The sequence below is a fragment of the Amblyomma mixtum genome, chromosome 2 (genome assembly GCF_055824585.1).
Source record: "Amblyomma mixtum isolate Tamu chromosome 2, ASM5582458v1, whole genome shotgun sequence".
Taxonomy (NCBI): Eukaryota; Metazoa; Arthropoda; class Arachnida; order Ixodida; family Ixodidae; genus Amblyomma; species Amblyomma mixtum.
Window position 1 is genome coordinate 208,215,246 of NC_143013.1, and position 18,787 is coordinate 208,234,032.

The following is an 18,787-nucleotide window of genomic DNA, read 5'->3' on the forward strand; positions in this document are numbered from 1 at the left end:
TCATTGGCAGCTCTCGTCGTACATCTGGTACTTGGGCGAAGTGCCGCAGAGCAGCTCGTACACGAACTCGCAGCAGGTGGTGTCTTCGCCCAGACCCTCGCCAGTCACCCAGTAGGTGCAGCCGTTGCCTGCGGAATTGCGTAAAAGAAAAATGAAGCATTACAGCAATAGACCTGTACGTACAGTTAAGTGTGTCCTGTTATATATTAACAATGTCGAAGTAAAGTATACAGTTCTTATCGATATGGGCACAGTACTTGCAGAACTGCAAACGCCAATGAGGACACCCGCCTGCGTCTTTATAGCAAAAGAGGTTGTCACTAAGGAAGCAATACTGACTATATGCGCGAGTGACTCCATTTCATGCACTCGCTTGAATGCCCATGTCCGCAAACGATGAACACGCCAAGTGCACGTCCAAAGTGTCCTGGTTTAATTTGGCACATGGAGAGGACGGCGGGACTTTACCGCGACAACATCTTGAGACGCCACCACGTCAAGTGCATGAAACTGTAGATACTGTCGCAATAAAAAAATAACCAAGTTATTGTCACGTTGTAGTGACGGTAATCCAGCAGTCAGGAAAACAGCAACAAGCCTTGCAAACGAAGCTCTTTATTTGGGCTGACTTGCGCCCACAAAAAAACTGAATCACTCGGCGGCGGCGTAAGCAACAAACGTGCTCGTCGGTCGTCGAACTACGAATGCCCGCCGCTCGCGGCACCGCTCAATTTAAAGCCGGCAAAGAAACTTCCAGATAGCAGGACAAGATCATCTACAGTAATCTGGAAAAACCTAGATGCAGCCTTTCATGGCTGCGATCAATCGAGATTAGACTGGTCGCTTCTCGCGTCACGAACAAAAATGATAACAGCCCTTTCCTGCAGCCTTGAGCATGAACGAACAAACACTGCAATGATACGTGGCATTACCCCCCTTCCAAAGAAGCATCGTCTCGATGCTTTAAAATGAAAATAAACACGGAGAATGAAACTTCGAGTCCTTTAGCGTTCATAATATGGCTTCAGGCGTACGACATGTACGACTTCCGGGCGTGGGCGGCGTCGCTGAGATGCTGTCGTGGCGTCGGGGATGACTTCATAGTCGAGGTCACCGATCCGACGGAGAACCCTGTACGGGCCAAAGTAGCGTCGCAGCAACTTTTCGCTCAATCCACGGCGGCGAACTGGCGTCCATATCCAAACCCGATCACCTGGCTTGTAATGCGTGTCTCGTCGGCGCAGATTGTAGCGTCGGACGTCGGTGTGCTGCTGGTCTTGAATGCGAAGCCGCGCAAGTCTTCGGGCTTCCTAGGCGCGATGAAGGTAGGCGGCGACGTCGAGGTTGTCTTCGTCGGAAACATGCGGGAGCATTGCGTCGAGTGTTGTCGTGGGCTTCCTGCCGTATACCAGCTGGAATGCGGTAAACCTGGTTGTCTCCTGGACGGCAGTATTATAAGCGAAGATCACGTAGGGCAGAATGGAGTCCCATGTCTTGTGTTCGGCGTCGATGTACATGGAGAGCATGTCTGCGATGGTCTTGTTCAGACGCTCTGTGAGTGCTTTGGTTTGTGGATGATAGGCAGTGGTCCTCCGATGGCTTGTCTGGCTGTAGTTTAAAATGGCTTGCGTCAGCTCCGCTGTAAACGCCGTTCCTCTGTCTGTGATGAACACTTCCGGGGCGCCGTGTCGCAGGAGAATTTGTTCGACAAAAAATTTTGCGACTTCTGTTGCGGTACCACTAGGCAACGCTTTTGCTTCGGCGTAGCGGGTCATGTAGTCGGTGGCCACGGTGGCCACGATGATCCACTTGTTTCCTGATGAAGAGGCCGGAAAGGGGCCGAAGAGGTCCATCCCTATTTGCTGAAAGGGCTTAGTTGGCGGTGGTATGGGGTTCAGGAGTCCGGCTGGTCTAGTCGGAGGCGTTTTGCGTCGCTGACACTCACGGCACGTTTTCACGTAATGGGAAACGTCGGTAGCTAGCCGTGGCCAATAGTACTTCTCCTGGATGCGGTGCAACGTGCGAGCAATCCCGAGATGTCCGGCAGTCGGCTCATCATGACATGCCTGCATAATTTCTTGCCTGAGATTTTTGGGCACGACAAGAAGATGCACTGTCCTGTTCGGCGCGAAGTTCTTCTTCAGGAGGACATTATTGTGAAGGACGAAGGACGACAGTTGCCGCTTGAACCCTCGGGGAGGCGATGCGGTCTTGCCTTTCAGATAATCAACTAGGCTTTGCAAGTCAGGATCCGAGCGCTGCTGCTCCGCGAAACTGCTGGCGCTTACCGGTCCTAAGAAAGCGTCGTCGTCTTCTTCTTCGCTTGCTGCGTCGACGGGGGCTCGCGACAAGCAGTCTGCGTCGGAATGCTTGCGGCCAGATTTGTAGACTACAGTTATGTCGAATTCTTGAAGACGCAGGCTCCAACGGGCAAGGCGGCCGGAGGGATCTTTCAAATTGGCTAGCCAGCACAGAGCATGGTGATCGCTCACAACCTTGAATGGTCGTCCGTACAGGTAAGGTCGAAATTTCGACGTGGCCCAAATAATGGCGAGACATTCTTTCTCGGTCGTCGAATAGTTGGCTTCGGCTTTCGACAGTGAACGGCTAGCGTACGCAATAACTTTTTCCTCTCCACCATTTTTCTGAACGAGCACCGCTCCTAAGCCCACACTGCTTGCATCGGTATGGATTTCGGTTTCGGCGTTTTCATCAAAGTGCTCGAGCACAGGAGGGGACTGTAATTGGCGCTTTAGCTCTTTGAAAGCCTCCTCTTGCGGCGTTTCCCATTTAAAAGGCACGTCCGCCTTGGTAAGTTGGGTCAAAGGCTAAGCGATGCGCGAAAAGTTCTTGACGAATCGCCGGTAATAAGCGCACAATCCAAGAAATCTGCGTATAGCTTTCTTGTCATTAGGCTGTGGAAACTGTGCGATCGCAGCCGTCTTCTGAGGGTCTGGGCGAACTCCATCCTTGCTTACGACGTGACCAAGGAACAGCAGCTCCTCGTAGGCGAAGTGGCACTTCTCTGGTTTCAGTGTTAGGCCCGAAGACTTGATTGTTTCCAGCACTGTCCGAAGCCTTCTGAGGTGGTCTTCAAAGCTTGTGGAGAAGACAACAACGTCATCTAAGTAGACTAGACAAATTTGCCACTTCAAGCCTGCGAGCACTGTATCCATTACTCGCTGGAACGTCGCTGGGGCAGAGCAGAGGCCGAATGGCATCACCTTGAACTCGAAGAGTCCGTCTGGCGTGATGAACGCAGTCTTCTCGCGATCTCTTTCGTCGACTTCAATTTGCCAGTAGCCGCTCTTCAGGTCCATCGATGAGAAGTACTTAGCGTTGCATAGCCGATCCAGTGTGTCGTCGATGCGGGGGAGGGGGTAGACATCCTTCTTCGTAATGCTGTTCAGGCGGCGGTAATCGACACAGAAGCGACGGGTGCCGTCTTTCTTTTTCACTAGGACCACTGGTGCTGCCCAGGGGCTCCTTGATGGCTGGATGACGTCGTCACGTAGCATTTCCTCTACTTGCTTGCGGATAGCTTGGCGTTCTATCGGCGATACGCGGTAGGGGCTCTGCCGCAGTGGTCGGGCGTGTTCGTCTGTTACAATGCGGTGCTTGGCAAGCCGGGTTCTTCGCACATTCGATGCTGATGAGAAGCAATCGCTGTACTTTTGAAGAAGACTGCGTATTTGTTCTTGTCTGCTCCGTGGTAATGCCGGGTTGATATCAAACGTTGGTTGATGGCCTTGGTTAGATGGTTCTACGGGTTGGTCGGGTAGGGCAAATATGTCTCTGATGTCTGCCAGCTCGTCGAGGAAAGCGATCGTCGTACCTTTGTTTAGATGCCGGTATTCTTCGGTGAAGTTGGTTAGCAGCACCTGGGCTTGGCCATTTCGGATTTGGGCGACTCCCCTTGCGACGCCCAGTCCTCGATCAAGGAGTAACTGGGTGTTCCCCTCGACGACGCCTTCGGCAGTTTCGACGTCTCCAGTACCTATGCAGGCGAGGACACTTGATCGGGGCGGCACGCTCAGTACTTCGTCAAGGACGTTTAAGGCAACGCGATGAGTCGCTGTCGTCGCTGCAGATATGGCTTTGTCCGTGGAAAGCTTGATCGACTTGGATCGAAGGTCGATGATCGCCCGATGTTCATTCAGGAAGTCCATTCCTAAAATCACGTCTCGCGAGCATTGCTGTAGGATCAGGAAGGTTGTCGCGTAGGTTCTCCCATTTACAGTAACTCTCGCGGTGCAGCGTCCTGACGGCGTAATCAGGTTACCACCTGCGGTGCGGATCAGCGAGCCATCCCAAGTTGTTGTTACCTTCCTGAGTCGGACAGCGAGTGGCCTACTCATGACGGAGTAGTCAGCTCCGGTGTCCACCAAGGCAGTAACCGCGTGATCGTCGATCATAACTTCAAGGTCACTTGTTCGCGTTTTCGCATTGCACGTTGTCTTCGGTGTACGATCTCGGCTTCGTCGAGTAGTGAGGCTGCGGTGGGCGTACTGCGACGGTACTTCACTGGGCAACGGTAAAAGCTTCAAGTCTGGCCGCGTCGTCGTCGACGTCGTCGTCGTCGTCGGTGTCGTCGTCGTCGGAGCTGTCGTCGTCGGTGTTGTCGTCGTCGGTGTTGTCGTCGGTGTTGTCGTCGTCGGTGTCGTCGGAGGTGTCGTCGGAGGTGTCGTCGGAGGTGTCGTCGGAGTTATCGTCGGTGGAGGATCTTTGTCCTTGCGCTTAGAAGCAACCTCACCTCCAGAGGCTGCTTTATTCAGTTTAACCTTCGGGGGCTGGGGGAGCGTCCACGCACAGCGCAGCCTCGGCTCCGAGATACGAAGCGCGGAGACGAAGGCGACGGGGAACGTGATAGGTGTCTGGGTGGTGAGCATTCTTCCCGACGCAAAAATTTCTCAATTTCTCGCTGGTCGCTGGCCGGGTCGGGGTCGTGGAGCGTCGTAAGAGAACCCTCGGATGCCCAGTCTTCTGTATGGGCAGTGCCGGAGGACGTGACCGGCTTCGCCACAGTGGAAGCATAGTGGGCGGCGCTGGTCGGGAGTTCTCCACTCGTCGCATTTCCTCGGCTGCGCGCGTCGCTCGTAGGACGGGCGGGTTGGGGCGAGTGGGCGGCGGTCCAACGCAGCTGGCTGAGGGCGATAGGGGCTTGGGTCCCGTCGTCGAGGGGCAGGACGGCGCACAGCTGCGGCGTAAGTCATGGCTGGGGGCTGCAGAGGCTGCGTGGGTGTCGGCGTCACACCCAAGGCCTGTTGAACCTCGTCCCGGATGACGTCAGTGAGCGATAAAATTTGCGGCTGCGTTCCCATTGGCAGCAATCGTCGGAGCTCCTCTCGCACAACTTGACGTATAACATCCCGCAGGTCATTGCTGTTAGCGGTGTCCAGGCAGCTTGCTGAGAAAATGCGCTGCTGGCGGTCATACTGGCGGGCTCGGGCATCCAGAGTTTTTTCCATCGTGGATGCCTCTTCTACAAATTCCGCGACAGTTTTCGGTGGGTTGCGGACGAGGCCGGCAAAGAGTTGCTCTTTAACTCCTCGCATGAGCAACCTTACTTTTTCTTCTTCCTTCATGTTTGCGTCGGCACGCCGGAAGAGACGCTTCATTTCCTCAGTGTACACAGCAACGGTCTCGTTTGGGTGTTGTATGCGAGAATGTAGCAGCTGCTGGGCTCTCTCCTTTCGCACAACGTTCGTGAAGGTCTTTAGAAGCTGCTCCTTGAAGGTTTCCCAGTTCGTGAGGTTAGTTTCCTCATTCTCAAACCAGACTTTTGCTGGTCCCTCCAAGACGAAGAAGACGTACCTAAGTTTCGTAGCATCATCCCAGTTGTTGAAGGCAGCCACACGGTCGAACTGTTCCAGCCATTATTCGGGGTCGGCGCCAGGCGAAGCGTCCAAGGTTGGTGGCACCCGGGGCTGGTGAAGAATGATTGGAGCCGTCGGCTGGGGCAAGCTCATGGTGGACGTTCCTGCTGGCTTTCGTTTCCGGGTAGGGTCAGGCAGAATCCCGAACTCAGGTGCGTCTCCTACCAGACGTCGGCTTGCGCGGTGGACTGGACTCAGGTCCTTCGGTGAATGACTCGAAGGGCTGGCGTCGCGACTTGCTGGGGGTGTCCGGTACATGGAAGGCTACCCAGCACCTCCACCAGATGTCACGTTGTAGTGACGGTAATCCAGCAGTCAGGAAAACAGCAACAAGCCTTGCAAACGAAGCTCTTTATTTGGGCTGACTTGCGCCCACAAAAGAACTGAATCACTCGGCGGCGGCGTAAGCAACAAACGTGCTCGTCGGTCGTCAAACTACGAATGCCCGCCGCTCGCGGCATCGCTCAATTTAAAGCCGGCAAAGAAACTTCCAGATAGCAGGACAAGATCATCTACAGTAATCTGGAAAAACCTAGATGCAGCCTTTCATGGCTGCGATCAATCGAGATTAGACTGGTCGCTTCTCGTGTCACGAACAAAAATGATAACAGCCCTTTCCTGCAGCCTTGAGCATGAACGAACAAACACTACAATAATACGTGGCATTATTTTAGAGGCAATGATGATCGGGATAATGGATTATGCACTACCAATATTGTTTATTTTCAACTCACTGCCCACCACTATGCACGAGCTATACTTTAAATCCCCAGATCTTTTTCTAAATAAAGTGTTTCTTTCTTATCTTCACTATTCCTAGTAATGGATGACTCACTTTAAGGGCACCTTTGCTTGGAAACTTAAGTCTCCATGTTAACGAAGCAGGACTGCATTTTATATTAACTATAAGCGCTTAGATGTTCTTTCATTCACTTACATTTCCTGCTTTCTTTTTTAGAGGAATAACAGACGGGCAATTAAAGGGAAGGTGTTGCGCTATCTACGCACGCTGGTTCCTTCCTTTGTTATTTTGTTTCACCAGATGGCCGAAGAGGGATGCATGGTTGAGAATTTCGCTTCCTAGCTGCAGTCGCATAAGGCGAGAGAGAGCCACAAGAACCTACTGACCGGCTTAAGTGGCCGATGGCCTTTGAGGTGGGGACAGGGAGCGGCGATCTGCAGTGCTGCGTTTATCTCTTCTTTCAGTCTGTCTGTTGGAAATGGCATCCCTCCATTTTCTACCCCTACCTCTTCCCTCATTTTCCCAACGTCGTCCCTCCATTTGTTATGTCATCCTTTTCTCCTGCCCGCTTCGATCGTTAACCTTAGATGGGCTTCAACCACCCGACACCTAGTGGTGAGGTACTTATAACGGCTCACGCCGAGAAACCTTAATGTGCTGGAGTAAAAAGTTTGTGGTTACCGTTATCGACGTAGCTGTGTCGGAACACCTTGCACTTGTAGCATTCCCTGTATGCTACAGTGAGGTTAACTGGCGGGACAGAACCTAAAAAAAAAAGAGGTTGCGACGTTCTCACAAAGCCGAGTTTAGACAGGCAGAAAGATTACGTCGAATGAGGAATCGACAGTCCAGTTTAACGAGCCCACCCGTTCTTTTAGATCAAATGAAAAGCAAGTTCTGCAAAATCCGCATACCTCAACTGCTCTTAATTCATTACTCATGTCCGGAAGCGCCCGACTCAAGCTGCTCTAACTCACGCTACCGCCACTCTTTTTCCGGATATCCAATGGAACTTTCATTAAGCACGTCAAAGCAATTCTAGACTCCTGCTTCTGCGTTTAATTGAAGATATTACGGCTCTCACCTCGAAAGCCTGTCTTTATTCTCTGTGTCCCCGTTCGCTTCAATAGTTAGACGCCCTCCCCATGTTTCCTGTCCTACTGCCTTTCCTGCTTTTTCGCTGGTCTCGTCTTGCCGTCCAGGCGGCACCGTGACCAGCTTCATACGCTAATCGGCGGCGTGAACTGTAGCTTCACCGAGACTCTTTCTCTCGTTGTTTTCCCGTTGTCTCTTTTTTTTCGAAGAAAGGGCAGTTTGAGGAGCAGCCTCACCATCTTGCGGCGCAACCTCGAGCACGTTTCCGACTGTGTATCCAGGCGAAGATACCACAGTAATGGTCGTGTCTCTAAAAAGAAAAAAAAACAATAGAACGTACACAGAAAGCACGACGACCATAAGTCGTTTCCCGACGCGCTTATTAGCGCATTACTCCACACAGCACACAGTGCGTTCAGTTTCAGCAGAAAAGGCTTGTAGGCGGCGCAGTCTGGCATTAGCCACGGTCTCGCGGAATATCGACCTACAGCTTGCAGTGTGCTATGAACGCCAAATGAAAAGGGAACAATAGAATTGAAACGCAAACTGCAGAGCTGGAAGCGCGGTGACTATAAGATATTAAACTAGGGAGGGAGGAAACTAGAGCGGTTGATTTTAGTGTCGAAGGCGTAAAGACCTTTCGTTAGTTAAAGAGGCTTTGAAAGGGGCTCTCAATAAAGGTGCGCTATTCCTGAGATGTTAAAGGACGCCGCTTCCCGGATATTCTCCACAAGAGTATTTTTAACGCATTTTGTAGAAGCTGAGTTATCTTTTGTCAAAACTTGAGTTTCAGCCTCTTCGCGTCTTCCCATCTCCTCTCGAAACTTCTTTACGCGCTGAAATGTCGGCGCTACTCCTCCGGCCCGTCGAAGCGCGCGGTAATTCCCCTGGGGGAGGAGCTTCCTGACCCGCCGGAGCAAACTGACTGGACGCGGTCATGTTAGCTGTGTGACGCCTGAAAGAAACTAACCAACAGCCATCTCTGAACAGAATTACTTTGGAGCGTGCGACGATGAAGGCCGCGAGCATCAAAAGGTTGCCGGAAAGGGCTCGCCAACTTTAGCGCGCAATTGTCCAATCTCTGCTGCGCGTAAAGTGTATTATTTAGCTAAGGTGCTCATGAGAAGAGAGTTTAATGATTGAGCGAGTTTGTGTACTCTCGTCATAAGGTGTTTCAGACCCCTTTAATACGCCAAACCTGCATTCATTTACTCTCCAACCTCTAATAATATATTTCACTGTGCTCGCGTTTCAGTTATTTTGTTCGCGTTTCATTTCATGCTCACGATACTCAATGAGCTGTCATTCTTTAGGGTGCCGAAACCAAAGACGTTGCGAATTACAGAAGACGTGCATTGCCTGTAGCATTTACGACAGGTGGGAATGTTGCGCTGCAATCCCCGACACCATGAATGCAGTCACAAAGAAGACTGTTACACTAAGAAGAAAAGACACAAGACATGCGGTTGTTGTTGCTCATGATTGCCGCTTTTCTGAGCAGAGGCAGGCTGTAGCGCCGCTATCTCACAACTGCACACCGCGGCACCTATAGGGAACGTGTTTTGAGTCTTTGCGCCCTAGTGCTGCGTCTTTGCAATAGGGTGGGACGATGAGTCGAACAAACTTATTAATCTTTTTTATGAAAGGAGGGCACAAAAATCTTTCTTCGTATGTTTATTGCTTATGGCAGTGGAGTATCTATGTTTTAATCGCAATAGCTATCTTTATCTTCTTCCCTTTTCTTTCGCGCTCACAAATCTGAACTGCTACAGCTTTGCACCTGCCAGTTTATTAAAGTGCTGGGAAACAAAGTTTTCGCGCATTCTGTTTTTTTTTTTTGAAGACAGGGCACGGGTTCTTAGCAACGACTTAACTGGAAAAGGTGTGCTGCTGTATGTTTTAGGGATTTTATTACAGCACTCTTTTAAGCCTAGCGTATTCATTTTGGTTTCCGTGGGCTGTGTTGTAGAAGGCCAATACACTGAGTCGCAACAAGTCACGTGCTCTCCAAGAACAGTCGGTTTTAACTAAGGCACAAGACTTGTGGAGTTTATGCAGATGACGGAGTAGCGATTGCTTTGCTGGTTTTACGTTTTACGTCACAAGCTGCGGGAATCAAAAACCGATATTCTCGGCGAAAAACGGCGCCGTAATAAGTGATTTATAGAACACTGAAGCAAATATATCCTTCTTTTTTTGTCGTTCCTTGCGCACAGTTAGCAGCTAAAAAATATAATATGAACACTAGGTTGGAAAGTAGGAGTCCCTATATTTATAACACTCCAGGTTGGTGCAGGAATGGTAAGCGGGGATAGTCGGTACAAGTTTAAGTCACGTGGCGAAAAATTCTGTAGTGTTAAGTTGGTCAGAATTAGTGGCCTATAGAAGAGTACCAAATAATCAGTTTCTGTATTTATGGTCCAGCCCTCCTTTTTGAAACACGAACCAACCTGAACCGACATAAACCAACAAACACGACATAATCAGGCTGCGATCTCCAGCATGCTCATGGCTTATGAAGCGAAACTCAAAAGTACTAAAACGAAAATAAACGAAACGGAGTACGCACAGCACACCATCGGAGCCGTATTGAAAAGTCGCGTTTACTTGAGAATCAACGAGCGGTCCCGTTGGACCGACTCTGATGCACTTTGTTTCACCTCCGAAGAATGGGTCGCTTTTGTAATTGCGGTAGACCTGGTACATGCGGGTCTTGAAGGGGAAGCACTGAAAGATAGAAAATGAATATAAAAAAAGTTAGTGACTCAAGTCAGAGACCACATGCGTCCAGGTTAAGTAATAATTAATAAATACTAGAGAATATTTATTTGTACTAGTGTGCTAACTTCAAAAAGCGACGAAAAATATTGCACGTAATAAGAAAGCGCTGATTTTCAAGCGGCTTCATTTCTCGCCGATGCATATCTGTGCCTGTACATTTTCACAACGAAGAACGAAGAAATAAATAAACAACATAAAATGAAGGCTTGAAACAAAAATTCCACGACGCACTCACAACACTCACGGCAGCCGTCACGAAATTAATTTCTTCTGCTGCCCAGAAAGCCAGATCGACTGCGCGTTGTTTCCACGCCATCCGTACCCGAGACCATCGATATGCCTCCCAAATCTTTCTAGTTAACTTGCTTTTTGTCTGGAGCAGGACCGACATGCATCAAACTTGCCACCCATTTTTTATTTTGTATTTGGCACTATAAGGACCGAAGTTGCTTGGCTTGTTTATGAACTGATACTTTTACTCGTGGTTGGCTAAACTTTTCATCTAAGCGCCTCCCCGTCATACTTGTGGAAACTGATCAACGCGCGAGTGTGTAATTTTATATTAAATTGAATTGAAAAATTGAACCTAACTGAAGAAAGTTTATTTCTAGACATACAGGACATATACAGGATATTGTCACGTAGTGGTGACTGTAGTCCGGCGAACAGGAAAACAACGAGGATGTCTTCGAAACGGAACTCTTTATTCGGGCTGACTTGCGCCCGCAAAGAACTGAATCACTCGGCGGCGGCGTAGCAACAAGCGTGCCCGGCAGTCGTCGGACAGAATGCCCGCCACTGTCGGCCGTGCTCTATTTAAAGCTGATAGGGAACCTTCGAGATAAAGCGTGGAAGGTTCTAGAACTTTCCGGCACAAAGCAGAATGGGCTCCGCCTGGATGCGATCAATCGCGATAATTCTAGGCGCGTCTTGCGTCACAATAGAAGCGATAAAGCGGCATGCCGGCAGCCTTGAAGCATGAACAAATAAACACAACAAACAAACGCTACAAAGATTCGGGGCATTACTCCCCTCTCAAAGAAGCATCGACTCGATGCTTTAGAACATAATGCGGCTATCAACAATCAAAAACAGATTGTGCAAAAATAAACACCGAATGTGGAAGCACGGCGTCCTTTAGCGTGCATTATAGGGCTTTAGGCGTACGACATGGACTACTTCTGGTCGTACGCGGCGTCGCTGGGATGCAGTCATTACGTCAGGGACGACTTCATAGTCCAATTAACCTAGCCGACGAAGAACCTTATACGGGCCGAAATAGCGTCGCAAAAGCTTTTCACTCAATCCTCGGCGGCGAATGGGCGTCCAAACCCAGACTTGGTCTCCTGGCTTGTATTCCGCGTTGAGTCTTCGTAGGTTGTAGCGTGCGGCGTCGGTCCGCTGCTGGTCTTTTATCCTTTATCGGGCAAGTCTTCGGGCTTCTTCTGCGCGTTGTAGGTAGGCGGCGACGTCGACGTTATCTTCTTTGGTAACGTTCGGCAGCATGGCGTCTAGCGTGGTCGTGGCCTCTATGCCATGGACGAGCCTAAAAGGCGTCATCTGGGTGGTCTCCTGCACTGCGCTGTTGTAGGCGAAGACTGCGTAAGGCAAGATGACGTCCCAGGTCTTGTGTTCGGCATCGACATACATCGCGAGCATATCGGCGATGGTTTTGTTGAGGCGCTCGGTCAGTCCGTTGGTCTGCGGGTGGTATGCAGTTCTCCGGTGGCTGGTTTGGCTGTAATGGAGGATGGCTTGCGTCAGTTCCGCCGTGAATGCTGTTGCTCTGTAAGTGATGAGCACATCGGGGGCGCCGTGTCGCAGAAGAATGTTCTCCACGAAAAATTTGGCGACTTCTGCTGCTGTTCCGTTAGGTAGGGCTTTTGCCTCAGCGTAGCGGGTCAGGTAGTCGGTCGCTATAATGATCCACTTATTTCCAGATGTTGACCTCGGGAAAGAGCCAAGCAAGTCCATGCCGATCTGCTGAAAGGGCCTTGAGGGGGGTTCAATGGGGTTCAGAAATCCTGCTGGTCGGGTTGGAGGGGTCTTTCGTCGCTGACAATCTCGGCAGGTTTTCACATAATGTGCGACATCGGCAGACAGTCGGGGCCAGTAATACTTGTCTTGAATGCCGCGGAGGGTGCGAGAAAACCCGAGATGTCCAGCTGTCGGCTCGTCGTGTGAGGCCTGAAGAACTTCTCCACGCAGACTTACAGGTACAACAAGGAGGTAGGCTGTCTTGTTCGCTGCAAAGTTCTTCACGAGGACATCGTTCTGTAAACAGAACGAAGACAATCCTCACTTGCCCGAGGCAGGGGGTGAACAAGCCTTGTCTTTCAAGTATTCGATGAGGCATTTTATGTCGGGGTCTGAGCGTTGCTGTTGTGCAAAAGAGCTGGAGCTGATGGGTCCCAGGAAGGCGTCCTCATTGTCGTCCGGCGAACAGGAAAACAACGAGGATGTCTTCGAAACGGAACTCTTTATTCGGGCTGACTTGCGCCCGCAAAGAACTGAATCACTCGGCGACGGCGTAGCAACAAGCGTGCTCGGCGGTCGTCGGACAGAATGCCCGCCACTGTCGGCCGTGCTCTTTTTAAAGCTGATAGGGAACCTTTGAGATAAAGCGTGGAAGGTTCTAGAACTTTCCAGCACAAAGCAGAATGGGCTCTGCCTGGATGCGATCAATCGAGATAATTCTAGGCGCGTCTTGCGTCACAAACGAAGCGATAAAACGGCGTGCCGGCAGCCTTGAAGCATGAACAAATAAACACAACAAACAAACGCTACAAAGATTCGCGGCAATATATAAGATACATACAGGATGTATAATAAAGCAGTGCAGGACAAGGCGCGGCTGGTTGTTTAGTGCAGCGCTTTCCGGAGTGCTGATCTTTTCCCTTTTTACTGCGTTGAACCTAGAAGGTTCTGCGGCCCTGAAAAAACGCCGAATCTACACTGCTACTAATCCACACCGGCACATGAGACCTGTTGCTATGCAGAGATGTGGATTGATTCAAACTTCGAACAATTTTTGTTCTGTACACAGGGAAGCCTCAGAACACGGAATTTCTGGCATTTATTTCCACAGAGATGCAGCCGCTGCAGGTACGACAAGCTTCATATTGTTGCGGGAGACGTCAGTGGGAGACGTCAGTGGGGGACGAAGGTCGTCCAGGAGCAATCGCAGTGATTTCGGGTGGTGGTGAAGACCGTACAGGACTGACGGGCGGGAAACCAAGGTTGGAAAGCTCTTGGCGGACGACAGCTTGTACCAGAGAGATGGTAGGTAAGCGGGTGTCGCCATCATGTAGATGCAGGGGGGCAGGGGACATAGCTTCGAGCTCGCGTCGGATGATGCGGGTCACATTTTCTGGGGGCGCTGGAGTTGCCCGGTGTCGCAGGTCTTCACATGAAGAAGTCGCAGCCGTGTTGGGGAGGCGTGTGTACGGCTGGCTGATACGCCTGCTTTTGGCTTCCTCGAAGCGTCGACATTCCTTAATAATTCCGTCGACTGTAGTGCAGCTCTTGTATACGAGCAAGTTGAAGGCATCGTCGGCGATTCCCTTTAACACGTGGCCGACTTTGTCAGACTCGGGCATGTTGGCGTCAACTTTGTTACAGAGGGCCAGCACATCTTGAATGTACGACACATAGGACTCCGTAGTTGTTTGAGCTCGGGAGGCGAGTTCCTTCTTAGCGGCAAGCGTTCGACCGAGCGGCCGTCCAAACAATTCGCGGAGTTTCTCTTTGCACACGTCCCAGCTGGTGAGATGGTCTTCGTGTGTCTCATACCAGACCCGGGCGGTGTCTTTTAGATAGAATATTACATTTGCGAGCATAAGGGTCGGATCCCAGCGGTTGTAGGTACTCACTCGCTCGTACATGTTGATCCAGTCGTCGACGTCAGTGTTGTCGGTTCCAGAAAATTTCCCAGGGTCACGAGGGGGAGAAAGAACGAGTGATGTCATGGCCGGGGCTGAGGTTTGCTGGGCGGCGTCGTGGGTCATGATGAGTGAAGGCAACTGGCGGCCGCTGCGGAGCTCCGTCGTCGGTAGACGTAGGGGAAATCCGCACCTCCACCAAATATGTTGCGGGAAAGAATATATTTACAGATATTTACAAATAGACAAGAACAGCTGCGAGCGGCAGCGAGAACACAGTCCGAACTTCGTTGTCGTCTTCTACTCTTCTCACTCATGCCATCACTCTTTGTCGTCGTCGTCTACCCGCATCAATATTAAGCGCGCAAAAAAAAAAAAAAACTGAAACGCGAGCATACTCAAAAATTTTAGCGACTGGAGAGGAAATACAGGTGTAGCCTATTCACACTTCAAAAGGACGGCCTTAGTGCCTTCGTTGCGAAAATCAACTGGGCTAGCATTCCCGCTCATTAATGAAATATCTTCTAGCTTTGCAGTTCGGGCTTCAATTTTGTTGTTCGCGTTTTACTTGACGCTTCAATATACTCTTGCTCTTCTCTGCGTCTTCAGGGGGCCTCTGTGGTTAACAAGACAATCCTTAAATTCTTAAGACCTACGTGGGAAGTGATTTTTCTGTGTTTCATCATTGCGTGAGAACAGTGTGCCGCCCTTTTCATTTCACCCAGCTTACTGTTCCTGTGCTGCAGGTTCTCGTCTAGCCACACTGATCTTTAGGCATTGTTCGTCTATATCAACGGCACAGCTGGTTTTATCAATCGACAGTGAATGAAGAACGAGGTTTGCCCAGTGAGTGATTGGAAGGGAAATGAGGTCTCTATCCAAAACAGAGAGACAGGAAAGTGGGATAGAGGACAAACTATGGCTCTTGGTGTTCTAACGTACCTTAAAATGCAAAAAGAAAAACCTAGGGGGCGCGGATATTAGCAGGCCAAAGGCAATGCTCGTTGTCTATCGAAGTGACTGACTCGATAGCAATGAAAAAAAATCGTAGTCGTTGGATTGAAACAAATCTGGTGCAGAAAATAGGCTACAAAATTTCTATAACGCGGTGATTCTGGCAGCTGCAAGATTACGGACTGGCGTTTTGGTGACGGTCATGTAGCAAGGCTCGCCAGTACTCAGGTCTTTACATTTCAGATGCGTTAAAGAGCAAAAGTTAATTTTCATCGAGGACTACGCCTACTGCGCGGTCATGCATCAAGCTTTGATTTTTCTCTTCTTGGAGCATATTGCTAACGAAGCAAATTCTTTTCGGGTCACAAAAAACAGCCACTTACGTCTCTGTCATCCTGATAGGCACCCAGAGCAGGGTTCAGGTCAAGTCTCGCATCGCTCGCAGCTGAGCTAGCAACTGTGAGTGCAATCGCAGCCAGAACAACAGAGAAACTCTTTGCTCACAATTTTCTACAGCACACAGGTTGTTTGTAGGATGTGCAGCAGTTTATATAGCGTCCGCACGATTTAGAACACTTTTGCAACGTGTCGCAGTGCGAGGAAAGCGATGCACTTATTGTTTATTGTTTATTTGAGTTCCGCTCAATGGTTCAACGTCACCGTAATTGCAACGCACGTGGAGAGCTCACAACAGTAAATGTTTTATATTTTCCTATTTGTATTTCACTAAAAGCTAGCAGTAGTTGTGTATAAAATCTGTACCGCCCCGATACTCACCTATGAGGCAGAACCGTGGAGGCTAACGAAAAGCCTGGTTGAACTTAAATAAGAGACAACACAGCAAGCTATGGAAAGTAAAACGACATGATTAACGTTAAGGGACCGGAAGAAAGCTGAGGACGTCGTGGAACAAGCAAGAATTAAGGACATCGCAGTCAAAATCAAGAAGAAGGAATGGGCTCAGGCAGAGCATGTAATGCGAAGACAAGATTAACTGATTGTCGTTATTGGTAACGGACTGGATACCAAGAGAAGAAAGTGTAGCAATGGGTGGCAGAAAGTCAAGCAGGCGGTGAGATTAGGAAGTTTGCAGGGATAAGTTAGCCGCAGCTGGCGGCATAAGACAGGGTTGATTGGGGGAATACGAGAGAAACATTTGTTCTGCAGTCGACATCGTTAGGCTGATGCTGAAGATTGGTTGGCAACCGCAGTGTCCGCTCCGAACATGGCTTCCCACAGTAGCGTGTTTGCGGCCTGTTAGGTAGCCTGATATGTAATACTGCCGCTATAGCCTCCCTGCACTATAACAAGGGCTACCACAGCGATCCCTAACGTATTCGAAGCCGCCCACTTCATCGAAGGTCTCTCCGCCTTCGCATGCATTGTTTTTACTCGACAGGCAGTCAGAAATCGCTCAAGCCGCCGATTATTCAGTTCTCTCAGAAGCGTTATTATTCGTTTTCCATTGCGTAGTCCATCTACAACATTCCCAAAAAGCGCGTATGCATTACGATCGCCAGAGTGGAAATAAAAAAAAAGTACGCAGCATGAATGCAAGGAATGGCAGAGAGAGTGAAGACTGTATTCAGAGAAATACGCGCATGGTGCCCTTCAATATTTCTCTCCTCTTTTTCGAGAAGGATCCACAGTGGGGTAGAACCTTAAACCACGACGTAGTTATCCAAGCTTCCTGAGGTAGCAGAATGCGCCTCAAGATTGCTGAATGCACGGTTCATAAAAACTCTCAGGTGTATCACGTAGTAAACAGACTCTTAAGCTCCGACTTAAAGGAGTGACACGATACCTTTAGTGGGTTAATGCCCACATATGCAGAATTGGTCATTTTCTACTTAGCGTTCATAAATGGCGGCGAGTCCTCATACCACAACCAGCGCAGTGGCGCAGCGGTTAAGACGGCTGTTTTCATCAAAACCACCGGTAGGGATTGTGCGACCCATGCTGCTCTTCCCGACAAACCTTTTGTGCAGCTGGCGTAACGCTCGTCTGAACTTACCCGAGCTTTCCCTCGGGTAAGCTCGGGTTGCTAGCCAACGGCTCAATGTCGAACGCACGTATACGTAAATACGTATGTACGATGACAGGGTTCCTGGTCGGTGTTCGTGAGCGCATGATTGCTTTCGCACTAAAATGTCTGGTCAGCAAAAGAGTTTATGCCCGCATTTATAAGGAAGCGAAGCTAGAGTTGCCGACGGCAGCACCGGTTCTTCCCCTAACGGATTAGCGCAGGCCTAAACGAGCGTGACTCTGGACGGCGGAGCCTCCGGACTGCGCTGTTAGGGGGTACGCAGGACAGAAACGGCGCTTTTGGTCAGAAAATAGGTTTTTTATTTCTGTTTTTTTTTTTGTTTCTTGGGCTCATCTACAATCTAGTTGCAAACTTTTGCTTTAAGTGTTCTCTAGAAAGCGAGAGAGTCGTGATTAATTGGTCTCCGGCACACTGGTTGACGCGCGGGCTGCAAACATCGCTTTTAGGGTGCTCGAGCGGGTCGTGGGAGAAAGCTAGCGTGGCATGCGGACCATCGCTGGAAATGTTATTTGCTCTGTCTCATGCACTTGTTCTCTTTTGTGAAGAGCGCGACTAGGCAGTTGAACGCAAAAAAAGGGAGTTTTAGAAATAGCAAGGGTTCATTGTCTACCAAAAAAAAAAAGTCAAAACGCCGTTTCCAGGAATGCCGAAAACGGAAAAGAACAGATCACTTCTCTAAGTTGACAGAAAAACGCATAAATATAGGCGCCTAGCTGGAAAGGTACTATATTTTTCCTCATTAATCCGCCGGCCAGCTGCAGCTTTACCGGCGCGCGACTCCATCTCAACGTTGTACTTTCAGCTCTTCCCGTGGAGGATGTGGCCCTTCGAACGGAATGAAACCTGCGCCAGTGTGTACTTCTGCTTCATAAAGTGCTATCTCGTTCACTGAGAGAAGAGCTGAAACAGCTGAAACGATTGATGCTTTGAAATTGACCTTGGCTAAAAGGGCATAAAATCCTTTAAGATATGGACATTGCGTACACAACCAAGCTGATACAGAAATACTAAAGCTTGTGCCGAGCACAAGGAGATCAGCTGAGTCGCCCGAAAGCAGCCAAAGATCAGAAGATTGGCGCCGTTGCTGTTGCACAGCGCTGACCAGGAAGGCCTTGAGGACTTTTCTGGTATTTTCGCACCGTATGCATAAACGCACCTCCGGCCTGGCCCCACTGGAGGAAATCGGCAGTCATCTCTTCCTATCCTACCCTCCACTTTTCACTTCCCTATATTCTTTCTCGCAACTTCCCTGTATCATCCTCTCTACTCGATTTTTCGTGTTTTTTTTTCCTGGCGGCTAGGGTTAACCTTGGGTGGAGTAGCTACCCTGATATGCCCCATGCTTGGTTGCTTGGTTATAGTCGTGGTGTACAGCTGGCGTGGGCAGGACGTGCTTGAAAGTTCCTATCCC

General features: G+C 49.9%; 1 protein-coding gene across 1 annotated transcript; it reads right to left on the bottom strand.

Moving 5' to 3' along the window:
• On the bottom strand, positions 1-18,569 carry LOC149362401 (uncharacterized). The gene is made up of 7 exons (XM_089568293.1): positions 18,516-18,569; positions 16,872-16,908; positions 15,713-15,786; positions 10,283-10,440; positions 7,950-8,023; positions 7,300-7,383; positions 1-128 (listed from the first exon to the last, which is right to left on the bottom strand). Exons 1-7 carry the CDS (start codon positions 18,567-18,569, stop codon positions 1-3), a joined length of 609 nt encoding a protein of 202 aa, XP_089424419.1.
• Between the last annotated feature and the right edge of the window lie 218 nt (positions 18,570-18,787).

Bases quoted from the DNA above. Each gene is read 5' to 3' on its own strand.
- LOC149362401 (XM_089568293.1), bottom strand. From the start codon at position 18,569: ATGACTGCCGATTTCCTCCAGTGGGGCCAGGCCGGAGGTGCGTTTATG. The intron at 8,024-10,282 runs GTGCGTACTCCG...TTTTCTTTTTAG, and splicing joins TACGGCTCCGATGGTGTGCT to AGACACGACCATTACTGTGG. The intron at 129-7,299 runs GTAACCACAAAC...GCAATTCCGCAG, and splicing joins ACACAGCTACGTCGATAACG to GCAACGGCTGCACCTACTGG.